This window comes from Ovis canadensis, chromosome 10, assembly GCF_042477335.2.
Source record: "Ovis canadensis isolate MfBH-ARS-UI-01 breed Bighorn chromosome 10, ARS-UI_OviCan_v2, whole genome shotgun sequence".
Taxonomy (NCBI): domain Eukaryota; kingdom Metazoa; phylum Chordata; class Mammalia; order Artiodactyla; family Bovidae; genus Ovis; species Ovis canadensis.
The window spans coordinates 90,284,595-90,298,785 of NC_091254.1; the positions used below are offsets into that span (position 1 = coordinate 90,284,595).

Here is a 14,191-nt window from a genome sequence, read left to right on the forward strand (position 1 = left end):
ACATAGTAACTTGTTAGAGACCAGGTGCCAACTTGGCTGAAATTCCTTCTTGGTACTGAATTGAGGTCTTTGGTTATAACTTAGAAAAAAAAAAAAGCTGAGTAACATTGCATCAAATACCAGAAATGGTCTCATTGGAAGCAAAAGCTAAATAAATCAGTTTGTAGGTTTTTGCCTGTGTGACATTTGCAATATAGTATGATATACTGTGATCAAGTGTTAGTTGCTCAGTCATGTCTGACCTTTCTCGACCCTGTGGACTGTAGCCTGCCAGACTCCTCTGTCCGTGGGATTTCCCAGGCAAGAATACTGGGGTGGGTTGCTTTTTCCTTCTCCAGGGGATCTTCCCAACCCAGGGATAGAACCCATGTTTCCTGCATGGCAGGCAGATTCTTTACCATCTGAGCCACCAGGGAAGCCCCATTGTGACCAAGAATGTAATGGAATGCAGCTTCTGCATCTGATCCACAGCGAGCTCGGTTTGCCACTGGCAGTGAGGCAGAGGCAGTGAAAGGAAGAGGAGGAAGGCTGGAGGACGGGATTCTCCCCGAGGGGTTCTGGTTTTATCCCAGATGGGACAGCAGTCCGGTCCTCCTCCACGGATGGACCAGCGTTCCGCTGCTCAGAGAATGCAGTCCAAGCTTGTCTGTGACTTTAGCGGTGCTCATGGCCACAGGAAAGTCGTCTTTTTCTTTGCAAAGAACTAGTCAGATGGAATCCCAAATCAGCTCTCCCTCTGGTCTTCTTGTGAGCTCTTCCTGGACCTCATCCATACAGCACGATCTGCATATTCTGGAAGCAGCAATGCTGCCGAGGCTGGATGCTGTCCGTGTCATCCCGCAAAGGTGATGCTTCTTGACTTCATCACTGTTACTTTTTACCTATAATGGCAGCAGTTGTTGACAGTTCATCAGGCTTCAGTTTGTACAAATAACCATGTACTAAAGCCTTCCAGCCAGACATGAGAATGCCCTTTCCTTCCTTCCCTGCCTCTCTCTCCTTTCTTTCTTCTTTTTCTTCCTTTACCTCCCTCCTTTTCTCCCTCCCTCCCTCTCTTTTTCTTCCTCTCTCTGTCTCTTTCTTTTTCTTCCTTCCTTTTTCTCTACCTCTTTCCCTTCCCCTACCTTTTTTAAAAGCCAAAAACAGGTCCCTGAAGAGGTTAGCAAGTTCGTCTGAGCAACACCTCACCTCCTGGTCCCAGTGTTGGTTTTACTCCTAGAAGCTGGTGGCTACTCTGAACACATTCTCAAAATTTTTATTTTGAAAATAAAAGCCAGATACAGAGGAAAACTACATAGAACACACGTGGGCTTGCTTAAGGCGAATAATCGTGTAACCATTATATAGGTTCGGATGTCAGACATCAGCCCTAATCCTAGAGTGCCTGTCCTCATGACCCGTCTCAATCCCAACCTCCAGTCTCTCTCTCTACATACAAACTGCTTTGACATTTACAGTAATCCTTTTCTGGCATTATAAAGTAATCTTATTGTCGAAGTGTGTCTCCCTGGACCTTGTGATCTGTCTTGCCCATTTATTTTCAATTTTGATATGTCTTCTAAGTTTCTCTCAAGCCATAGCTTCTCTCATACATTTCTCTTACTTTATAGTTTATCTGTTGAATAAACCTTGGGCTTTTTGACCGATAAAGTGTCTCTCAGTCTTGACTTAGCTGATGGGATAATCATGGCATGTAATCATGGCACCCTTCAGCGTTTCCTGCAGATGAGTCCCATCCCTGAATCCAGGTTGCCAGACTTCAGTTTCAATTCCTTTAACCAAGACTGTAGGAGGCACAAGTCTTGTTAGTGGTTTTTAAGGTCTAACCAGCCTTTGATGCTTATTATGCCTTCATTAGGAGATGGCAGTGGCACCCCACTCCAGTACTCTTGTCTGGAAAATCCCATGGACGGAGGAGCCTGGTAGGCTGCAGTCCATGAGGTCGCTAAGAGTCAGACACGACTGAGCAACTTCACTTTCACTTTTCACTTTCATGCGTTGGAGAAGGAAATGGCACCCCACTCCAGTGTTCTTGCCTGGAGAATCCCCGCGACGGGGGAGCCTGGTGGGCTGCCGTCTATGGGGTCGCACAAAGTCGGACACGACTGAATTGACTTACCAGCAGCATTCCTTCATTAGATTGCAAAAATGGTGATATTTTAATTCTAACATCTTTTGCATTATTTAATTGTAGTATATTTATAAAGAAACTCTTCCCCTCATCGTTTGGCTTCCTAGTGGTGGAATTCATATAAAAAGAGCAAGATAGTGTATAATTCTTTATCTTTGTTTATCGTTTTTGGGGTAATAAGTTGGTTCCTTACTCGGTTAACTTCCTTCAAAGTTAACCAGTTCTGTGTAAAAGTATCACTATGAAGTCATTTCATTGAGACATATGCTGTAGGTTTAAGTCTGCTGAAATTACTGGTGAAGCTCCAGTTGTCACTGTTTGGTTGGGGGGTGCCTAAGTTGGCTCTTGATCTTCTTGACTTGACTCTCGTAATATTTTATAGCTTCTCTGCCCTGATACTATATTCTAGGCTCAAGTACTGTATTTCTTGCTCCAGGCCTTTAATCAGGTGACTTTTTCAGATGTATTGGTTCCTTTTAACGGTATTTGGAGTGGCTCAGATGGTGAAGCGTCCGCCGGCAATGCTGGAGACCCGGGTTTGATCCCTGGGTTGGGAAGATCCCCTGGAGAAGGAAATGGCAACCCACGCCAGTACTCTTGCCTGAAAAACTCCATGGACTGTCGCCTGAGGAGTCTGGTACCCGACAGTCCATATACTTAATGAAAGTCCGTATACTTTATGTTATATTAACTGTGTTATATTAAAAGAATATATGACATTGATATAGTTAATATGTGTGTATTTAGATATAATGCTGACCTCAACCCCAAGTAGGGTATATATAACACAAATTTAATATCAAATATAGATATGATATAATAAAGATCTACATCAATGAAATATGGAATAGTTTTGTAATATGTGGTATGTGTAACATGATATCAAACTATAATTAAATATAGCCTGTATTTTATGTGAGATAGGAATACGAACTGTGATCGTAGTAATACTAGGTTGGTCAAAAGTTCATTTGGGCTTTTCCATACGATGTTACAGGAAAACTTGAATGAACTTTTCCGCCGAACGAATACTTTCAACTAAAGTTCATGATTATAGAACTTTTACTTAACCTCTTCTTTGTTAACTTGTATCTTTATCCTTCCATAGTTAGAATTCTGACTTTCATGGATAGAAGAAATGATATAATTAAAGTACCTCCTAATTGTTTGTCAGTAGTACACACACAGCAAAGGATAACAATTATAATACCAATGTAAAAATTTACTGAAAAGTTAAAGTTTTACACATCTCCCTGTTCTCCTCCACTTCCGCTTCCCTGGTGGCTCAGAGGTTAAAGCGTCTGCCTCCAATGTGGGAGACCCGGGTTCGATCCCTGGGTTGGGAAGATCCCCTGGAGAAGGAAATGGCAACCCACTCTAGTACTCTTGCCTGGAGAATCCCATGGAGGGAGAAGCCTAGTAGGTTACAGTCCACGGGGTCGCAAAGAGTCGGACACGACTGAGCGACTTCACCATCACCGCATATTTAAAATGCCAGAAAATCCAGCTATTCCACTTGCTATATTCATGTTCTCTTCTTAGCCTTCATTTAGGTTTGGTTCAGTGAGTAACTGCTGACTTTCCAAGTTAATCTCTCTGTAGCTGTTTTAGTTTCCTGAATCTCATTCTCTAGTATGGGCAAACCTTTTCTGTAAAGAGCCAGATAGCAAGTATTTTGGGCTTTGTATGCCATGTGATCTGTTGCAAGTTCTTAGTATTATCGTGGGAGAGAGCAGCCACGCAAATGTAAGCTAGAGCATGACTCTCCTCCAGTAAAATTGTCTTCCAGTTTCATGTAATTTTCACGTGTCATGATATAGCACCCCTAAACTTTTTTCCCAAGCAATTAAAAATGTAAACAATGTAAAATGCGTCCTTAGATTGTGGACCGTTTGGGAACAGGTAGTAAGCCAGATTTGGCCCACAGACTAGTGTGCAAACCCTTGTGCTGTTGGATTCCTCAGAAGGTCATTTTTCTCTGCCCTTTATCCTTGGGGATCATTTGTGTTGGATTTAAAATCCTTGGCTCATCCTTTCTTTTCTTGAATATCTTACTCAGTGGAGCACATTATTATATTTTGGCATGATTTATTGCTGTTAAATCTGGTGATAATGTAAACTTCTCTTTTGAACAAGTTACTTTTTTTCCCTTTTAAGTGGTCTTGCTGGAATGTATCATGGTACAGTTTGCTCTGGGTTGAATTTTTCAAATAGGCTGTGGTATGTTTAATAGTTAACTTCCAATTTTAAGAAAATTTGCTTGAGTTTTGGTTTTTAGTATTTTTTTCTTAGTTTTTTTCCCCCCCAAAGACTCCTCTTATTCATATGTTGGATGTTCTTTGTTTATTTTTGGTATTTGTCCTTTTCTCTTGGATCTTAAGTTGTTTTTTTTTTTTTTTTTTAAGTTTCTTCCTTTGACTTCCTGTCTCTTGTAAGGCTTTGTTTTCTTTATTCACTCTAATTTTCCTCTAGTTTAGTCTTGATTTCCAAAATTATTTTCTTTTGCCTTTCTAATTCTTTCTTTAGGTCTGCCACCTCATTTCTGAGCATTTCTAATTCCAATTTATGTTATTTCATGTTTTCTTATTTTAAAATGTCTTTCAGTTTGTTTTGAAATGATAAGTGACACTGATCTGCTGTGTTACCATGTCTTTCTCATGCTTTCTTTCCTCCATGGATGTTATTCTAGTTCTTGTTTTTCTCATAAAAACTATGTATAGGATTTTACCTAGACACTTTTATTTTGCTTAGTTTTATGTGTGAAATTAGTTTTCCCGTATATTTCTTTTAAAAGAGCTATATGGTTTTTAAAATTGGTAATACATGTCTAAGAAGTTCAAATATTTGAACAGAGATAGCAGGAAAAGATTTATTCTGAGGTCTTGAAAAGATGAATTAACCTTGTAATTTCTTTTCTTCTTTTTGATGCTCATATTGTTATCAACACACTCAGGGGGTAGCCGTTTTTATATAATATGTGCTTTTGAGATAACTATGTTAATTTTTTGAAAGCTTTCTCACTGACTCAGTTTTTTTTTTTAATCTCAAGTGCTAACTTATCTGCCCAGTCAGAGAAGGCCCAGAAACTGGCCTTTTCTACGAGAAAAAAATTTTTTTTTTAATTAGGGAATAAAAATTAAAATCTAGAATCTAGGTACTTTAGGCAGTTTTTTTCCCATAGCTATGTCTCCTGTCTGTCTGACCCTGCTTTTACAGTTTATCCAAGTAATAATTCTTTATGAGTTTAACATGTATACATGAAAAAAAGAATCTGGATTCATAGTATAGCAATTTACTGTCATGGTATTTCTAAGAATAAATTATATATCATACATTCCAATTTTTACAGACGATTATTTCTGTCCTGCATTCATAACATAAAGCCTATTGTAAATTAAATCTGTTTACCTAACATATTGCTCAAACTCAACCCTTTCCCCTGTTTTTCTATCAAAATAAAATCAGAACCATGAAATCACAGAATTTAGAGGATGAAACCAATGTTTTTTTTTGTTTTTGCAATTAGGAGCAGTGGTTTCAGCTTTTTATAATTTTTTTACATATCACTATAATGATGTGATGTTTATGAAAAAAAATTCCTCTTTTTCATGACCATTATACATTTACCTGTATTTAGGTATTATATTTGTCATTCGTGGTAAATTTAAATGGTCCTTGAAAAGCCTAGTTTGAGAAGTAAATTTTATTGCTTTGTCATATCAAACAGGTTTACTGGTGATTAAAGAAAATGAATAAGAAAAGATACAGGGCTAACAGTGGAGTATTGAAAGTTTATTAGTGCATAAATTTTGGCCTTAAGTTCTCAATTATGCAAAGGACTCTGGTCAAAAATTAGGACTTCTGAAACATGCTTTGTCACTTTGCAATTACCGTACATCTTAGCCTTGCTTTTTTGGTCAAGAATGTTGGGGGTCAGGAGTTATGATACTGCTACAGTTTGCCGTAATTACATTTAGAGGCTAACCCAGGGAGTGCTACCAAAACATAGGAAGATAGAAGGGAAGTTAGTTCATTGAAACATCTGTTTGAGTAGTTACTCAGTGTGCCACTGGCTGTTTTTCTTTGTGTTGGACGGAAGCAAGAATAGTCACTAAAATGCTTGATGTGCGTGTTCTTTCTTGGTAATTTTGCATTTTGGGGTGAGTAATTTTCCTCAAATTAGAATGCACAGAAAAAGCCTGGTTAATCAGTGGCTCCTGGTCGTTGGGCTCTTGTTAATCAGAAGTTTTACTGTATAATCACAATGTATTTTGGATGTTCTCATTTTATGTTATTTCTTCAGCTCTTTGTGTGGGTATTCTGATTACTTGATTACATCTGCCTGGCATAGTGGTATTTAAAACAATTTATAATAAAAATTCCTCCATCTTAGCAAGTAAGATGAGAACATGGAAAGACAATTGATAGTTGAAACCTGATAGTTTCCCCTTGAGTTAGCGTTTATTGGGTGGGATAAAGAGAAGTGAGCATGACTGTTGCTCTAGTGCAAAACGACCAGTTTATCCTTCCAGAGACACAGAGTATGTGGGGTGTGGTCCTACCATCACTTCCCCTCAAACAGAGCAGTTCAGTTTTCTATGTGCTGTACATTTGGGGGGTTTCACATACGATTTTCTTTTGTAAGAAAATGAGTTTCTGTTAAAACTGCATAAAAGCATTTGATGGAGATGTACGTTATGAGCACCAGTTACGGCTGAGAGATTTCTTATCTAGCATTCTGCTGTAGTAACACCGGGCTTCCCTGGTGGTTCAGACGGTAAAGAATCTGCCTGCAATGCAGGAGACTTAGATACGATCCCTGGTTCGGGAAGATCCCATGGAGAAGGGAATGGCAACCCACTCCAGCATTCTTGCCTGGAAAATCCCAGGGACAGAAGAGCCTGGTGGGCTACAGTCTACGGGATCGCAAAGAGTCAGACACGACTGAGTGACTAACAGTTTTGTAGTGACACTAGTGATTGCTGGTTTGAGTTCCTGTAATGTATATGGGGTCCTGTGAACCTAGCTGTCTTCTTGTTCTAGTGTTCTCTCTTTATCCGGACTTTTGGGTAAGAGACAAGAACTAATAGTTGTGGCACTCAGCTTCCTGTTTTACATTATTATTTTATTCAATCCTTCCATCAAACTGGCAAGGTGGTTATTATCCCCTTATCCCCCTTGTCACACAAAAGAGGCTTTAAACTCAGAATCTTAAAAATTCCTCTTTCTTCTGTTTTGCTTTTGGGTCAGAGTGAGTGCCTGAGTTTAAAGGCATTGGCTTTTCTGTACATTTTATCTGAGTGACTTTATCTACAATCTTTAATTTCCTCCTGTTAGATGCCTTTAAACATCCAAATCTTAGCCTAGACGTATAACCTTATACGTCTTATAAGGCCTTATAACCTCCAGATGTCTCTGTCTGACTCCTGAACATAGACACTTGACTATCCCACACTTGACTGGCTCAGACTTTGTAAAGTTGAAATTGTCATATCATCTCCCAAATATTTATCTCCTCATATAGTCCCTTTGTTGATTCCCTGTTATCCTTGCATCTCCTGCTCTTGTTCAGTTGCTCAGTCATGTCCAACTCTCTATGACCCCATGAACTGCAGCACACCAGGTTTCCTTGTCCTTCACTGCTATCTCCTAAAGTTTGCTCAAACTCATGTCCACTGAGTCAGTGATGCCATCCAACCATCTCATCCTCTGTCATCCCCTTCTCCTCTTGCCCTCAGTCTTTCCCAGCATCAGGGTCTTTTACAATGAGTCAGTTCTTTGCATTAGGTGGCCAAAGTATTGGAGCTTCGGCTTCAGCATCAGTCCTTCCAATGAATATTCAGGGTTGATCTCTTTTACGATTGACTGGCTTGATCTCCTTGCTGCTCAAAGGACTCTCCAGAGTCTTCTCTACCACCACAATTGCAAAGCATCAATTTTTCGGTGCTCAGCCTTCTTCATGGTCCAGCTCTCACATCCGTATAGAACTATTGGGAAAACCATAGCTTTGACTACACAGATCTTTGTTGGCAAAGTGATGTTGTTGTAGCCACGCGTTCCGGGAAACAAACTCGCTCACTCAGAAGAACAATGTAGATAGTGGAGTGCAGTTTATTACACCGGTGGGCCCAAGGCAGAGTCTCCTCTTAGCCAAGGACCCCGACCAGCATTTGTGAAAATCTTTTATACCCCATGTGTACGTGTCTGAACCCACCACTCCAAATTCCTTGATACTTACATAAACCAAGGAAAATACAATCCCAATAACCCCATCATTCACGTGCTATGTGCTCATGTGCTCAAACAGTCAAACAATTAGCCAATAATCAATAAACCCGAGGTTACACTCCGATAGATACAGAAAAATTTATGGCCTGTCTGGAGGAAGGAGTGATTAGTGTATGTTTTCTCTTAGGCGATGAGTAACCTAGATACGATCTTCAAGGTTCCCCTGTCTGGAGGGGGGCTTATCCTTCTGTTGTTGTTTTCATAGGCACTAAACACAGAGTTCAGAGTCCATTGGAAAGGTGGCTGAGCATGATTAGCATGAACAGGCCTAAGATGGAGTCCAGGCCCTATGAATTCCTTCTTTAGTGTCTCTGCTTTTTAATATGCTGTCTAGGTTTGTCATAGCTCTTCTTACAAGGAGCAGATGTCTTTGGGGTGAATGCTCTTTGCCCACGATGGCAGAGAGCAACCAAGCAACACACTGCAGTAGCTACTCTGGATGATATTCCCATCAGGAAAATGAAGCTACTTTCTGAAGCCAAGAGCCTTTTCAGGCTGCAGTGCCAGTAGATAGGATATGAGATGCTAATTATATGATTTATTCTTTATACTGACCATGGCCAGAGATCGTGAGAGAATCAACAGTTAGGCGCCTTATTCCAATGATGCCCTGCATGCAATCTGACTTTCGCCTTTTTGTATCTAACCTCAGTTCTTTACCCAATGACCACATCCTTTACCTCAGCAAACCCCTTCTTTATTTCTCTAGACTGGGCTCTACAGTGGCACTAACTCCATCGTATTCTGTTCTATTCCTTATTAATGTCCATGAGCTTTCTGTTTACTTTAATAACATCAACGCAGAGACATGGACCTATTGCTGGGGAACTAAATGTGATTTTAGTAGCTTTTATTGAAACCATTAACTCTACCTGGTAAATTGCTACTGTAGTCTTTGTTCTGTTCTTGTAGTCACAAAGATATTAACATTCCATACTTTAATTTGTCTCTTTCTCTGAGGTACTGGTGATCTGTTTCATGTCCCCTTGAATTAATTGATATCCTGTGATTTTTGTCTAGGTTATCCCCTCCACTTAGCTCAAAGCCTGACAGAGTTGGTGTTCATTGAAAATGCACTGTGCTGTGGGTCATGGAGAATACAAAGATTTGTAGGACATTTGAAAGGTGAATTTACTGTTTAAATTGGGTGACAGAGTACTAGATATAGCTTCAACACCATAGAATTTGCTTTTCCAAAGAATACTGTTAATATCACATAGGAGTTCTTTTAATTATTTTTATCTGACCTGACTTTGTTTCATGTATCTTTGCACACTTATACTATATGAAATACTGTATCATATATTGTAACATGTTGGCTCAGATGCTTGCTTTTAAGTTGTTTATGGCCTGTGAGTAACTAGTAAGTATACATATGGGTTTTTATTATGAAACTGTGACTCCATATCAAGCACTGTAATGTTTTTGTTACAAATTTCTACTTGCTTTTCTCCACAGGCAGCAGAAGATGTCATTTTCATTGGACCTGATACGCATGCTATTCAAGCCATGGGTGACAAGATTGAAAGCAAATTATTAGCTAAGAAAGCAAAGGTTAACACAATCCCTGGCTTTGATGGAGTGGTCAAGGTGAGAAACTATTTTACTCTAATCTTTCCAGTACATGTCCTGAGACCAAACATTTTGTCCAAAGTGTAAGATAAAATGCAGTTTTTGCTTTTTAAAATATTCGTGTTGGATTAAAAAAAAAAATCCATGTTGTTTACACTTGGATTATTTTGAATGGCACAAGTTAAAAAGAGGAAGAAGCCACTTAAGCATTGTATTTAATGAGTATTTGACTTTCACAGGAGAAAACTTGGTGATAAAGAAATGTGCTGTTACCTATATGGATTTCATTTATTCGTGGTTTTTCTTTAATGTTTGAAACATGATGTTGCTGTGTCTTTCCGTTGAGCTCCTGTCCATATGCATAAAACATAAGTCGTACTATAGCTGTGTGTCTCTGTAGATCCCAAGGACATCTCCTCAACAGCTTCTGCAGCAGCTGAAGGCTTCTAAGGAAGAAGGGCAGAAGTCAGAGTGTATGTCTTCCCTCCCTCTCTACACTTCTCCCCACCATCAAGGAAAAATTAACTCATTTTTTTTCTCATGAGAAAAGAGTCTCTTTGTAGACTTTCACCTTGCAATTTGAATTAGTTTGCAAGACCTTTTCATCTCAGTGTTTCTTATTGCCCTTTCTGAACTGGGCGATTCTTCATCATTCTGCTGGGTTATTTCACGCATTATAGGATAGTTAGCAAGCTGGACCCCTGATTAGGAAATATCCTCAACGTTTTGTCTGTATTTACCTTAATACATAATCATCCATTTTTTTTTCTTCTTTCGTCTTACAATGAATAAGATATTTCCCGTCCTCCATAAAGCCAGTTCTTCCTTTTACGTCCAAGATATCAGCTGTATCACCCTCACGGGCCGCAGTGTTCACTGATGGTGTTTTCTCTCTTCCATGTCTTAAAACTCTCCTTGTCTTTTAGCACCGTTCCATTATCACTGCTGTTAAACGAACTCAGTCGGTCAAAAAGGTACTGACCCCTGAGCGTAGTGATAAAAGAGGCCGCTGGTCCCTCACACCACGGTGCTTCCAGTCTGCGGGGAGAGAAATTGTCCTCCTCCTCTTCTGAGAGCATGGGAACATCTGGTTGCACCAGGGCTGCTGCCCTAGTTCTCCATCCTTTCACAGCCTTAGAAGAATTGTCCTCACTTGCTTTCATTTTCACACTTTACCCCTTAGCTGTAGTCTACATCTTTCTCCTTTCCTCATTCCCACTGAAATTTTTTTGCGAAGGTTACTGGCAACCGTTCCCTCTCAAAAAATGCAGTGTGTGATATGTGTGTGTATTTTTTTTTAAGCAACCAGGAAGTATTCTTCTTAATATCTGTTAATATCTAGTGTATTCCTTTTCCCAAGTATGTGGGTCCTAAAGTACACAGAAAAATAGCAGGTAAAAATAAAAACAGTACAAAATAAGAACTACTTTAAGACAGTTTTATAGTTGACTAAATATCAGTGATTGTTTACAATATAAAACTGTCCTCAGTGACTGGTCTATAAAAAGTGTAAGTAGGACACGGATTTCCCCAGTAATTTTTGGGGGCACTTACACAACAACTTACACAATTTAATTTCAGAGATTAAAGATCAAGAAAACTTTATGTGCTAACATGTCATGTCATACATATGTTACACTGTGTTCAGTTCACTCAGTTGTGTCCAACTCTTTGCGACCCCATGAATCGCAGCACCCCAGGCCTCCCTGTCCATCACCAACTCCCAGAGTTCACTCAAACTCACATCCATCGAGTTGGTGATGCCATCTAGCCATCTCATCCTCGGTCGTCCCCTTCTCCTCTGCCCCCAATCCCTCCCAGCATCAGGGTCTTTTCCAATGAGTCAGCTCTTTGCATGAAGTGGCCAAAGTATTGGAATTTCAGCTTTAGCGTCAGTCCTTCCAAAGAACATCCAGGACTGATCTCCTTTAGGATGGACTGGTTGGATCTCCTTGCTGTCCAAGGTACTCTCAAGAGTCTTCTCCAACACCACAGTTCAAAAGCATCAATTCTTCGGTGCTCAGCTTTCTTCACAGTCCAACTCTCACATCCATACATGACCACAGGAAAAACCATAGCCTTGACTAGACGGACCTTTGTTGGCAAAGTAACGTCTCTGCTTTTGAATATACTATCTAGGTTGGTCATAACTTTCCTTCCAAGGAGTAAGCGTCTTTTAATTTCATGGCTGCAGTCACCATCTGCAGTGGTTTTGGAGCCCAGAAAAATAAAGTCTGACACTGTTTCTGCTGTTTCCCCATCTATTTCCCATGAAATGATGGGGCCAGATGCCATGATCATCGTTTTCTGAATGTTGAGCTTTAAGCCTCATTTGTACAGTGTATACTTACCTCTATCTTTTCAAAGCCTTTCCGTCTCTTGGCCACTCTTTGCTTCTTGAAATACTTCTGGCACATTACTCTTAGTTCTAGTTTTGTGTTTGTATTCTTGGCTTGTTTAAATGCTTCATTCTTAGCATTCGTGCTGATTTTTCTTCCTAATCTTGCCCCTTAAGTGTTGATTTTATTCTGAGTTTTCTCTTATTGTAGAGACTCATTCTAAGCAATATAACTTATTTTTATGGCTTCAGATCTCAAACCTGTTTGTCTCTTCAGTTCAGTTCAGTTGCTCAGTCGTGTCCTACTCTTTGTGTCCCCATGGACTCCAGCACGCAAGGCCTCCCTGTCCATCACCAGCTCCTGGAGTCTACTCAAACTCATGTCCATTGAGTTGGTGAGGCCATCCAACCACCTCATCCTCTGTCGTCCCCTCCTCCTTCCACCCTCAATCTTTCCAAGCATCAGGGTCTTTTCAAATGAGTCAGTTCTTTGCATCAGGTGGCCAAAGTAATGGAGTTTCAGCTACAGCATCAGTCTTTCCAATGAGTATTCAGGACTGATCTCCTTTAGGATGGACTGGTTGGCTCTCCTTCCAGTCCAAGGGACTCTCAAGAGTCTTCTCCAACACCACAGTTCAAAAACATCAATGCTTCGGTGCTCAGCTTTCTTTATAGTCCAACTCTCACAGCCATACATGACTACTGGAAAAACCATAGCTTTGACTAGATGGACTTAAAGAACAAGGAAAGTGGTTAAAAAAAAACACACAAAAAACCTGAAAGGCTGCATTCCAGCTCCTGAGGTTGAGATGGGGCCTGCTCAGAGAGAAACAGCTGTCTGTGATGTGAAAGTTTCATTTCAGTTCTTACTGGCTCTTTTAAATACTTGAAAACAAGCTTGAACTCATACTTGAATGTGACTGGAACACAACAGGATCAGCCTGGTCATCTCCAGATGGGGAGCTAGGTTTAAGTGAGATTGAGGGTGGTGGTGAGAGAAAAATGAACTGCTTGCTGATTGTACTCTCCTCGGGTTAATGCCATTCAGTAATGGTTTTGCAGGTTTTTATCAAAACTCCCTACTTCAGCCTCACCTTTAAAAGTCCCTGGTGCCTTTGTTCTGAGTCTTTCTGAGCTTCTATGAGGGAAATCAGGTTTTCATTAGTGTCTCCTTTGGGCACTGTGGTTTTAGTTCTTCCTAAGTTGCAGAACTGGTAAAGACACTGATGCGGCGAGGGATTGGGGGCAGGAGGAGAAGGGGACAACAGAGTATGAGATGGTTGGATGGCATCACTGACTCGATGGATGTGAGTTTGAGTGAACTCCGGGAATTAGTGATGGACAGGGAGGCCTGGCGTGCTGCGATTCATGGGGTCGCAAAGAGTCGGACACGACTGAGCAACTGAACTGAACTGAGGTTGGTCATAACTTTTCTTCCAAGGAGCTAGTGTCTTTTAATTTCATGGCTGCCATCACCATCTGCAGTGATTTTGGAGCCCCCCAAAAGATATCACCTTGGAACTGCATATTGAGTTGCTTCTTAGACAAGTTGACCTGATGACATTGAGACACCATAAAAGTAACAAGTTGGAAGCCCACCTCATCCTCTTCTCTCTAGCCACGGACTGCCATTTGGTGGCTCCATGAACACCTGTTTTTGTAAATAAAATTTTACTGGGACACAGCCATGCTTTTTCCTTTACAAGTGTCTGTGACTGCTTTGCTGTGATGATGGCCGAGTTGAATAACTGTATCAGCGACCCACAAAGCCTGGAATATTTACTAGCTGGCCTATTCAGGAAAAAGTTTGCTGACTCCTAGTATAAGCTTCTCATTTTTCATTCTTCCCTGCCTGGGAAAAT

General features: G+C 40.4%; 1 protein-coding gene across 1 annotated transcript in view; it reads left to right on the top strand.

The window, feature by feature from the left end:
* PCCA (propionyl-CoA carboxylase subunit alpha) overlaps positions 1–14,191 on the top strand; it is a 378,264-nt gene that overhangs the window by 96,678 nt on the left and 267,395 nt on the right. The window contains exon 7 of the mRNA XM_069601951.1: positions 9,878–10,009. Within this exon, the coding sequence (XP_069458052.1) occupies positions 9,878–10,009 (132 nt within the window). The remainder of the gene's footprint in view (positions 1–9,877; positions 10,010–14,191) is intronic.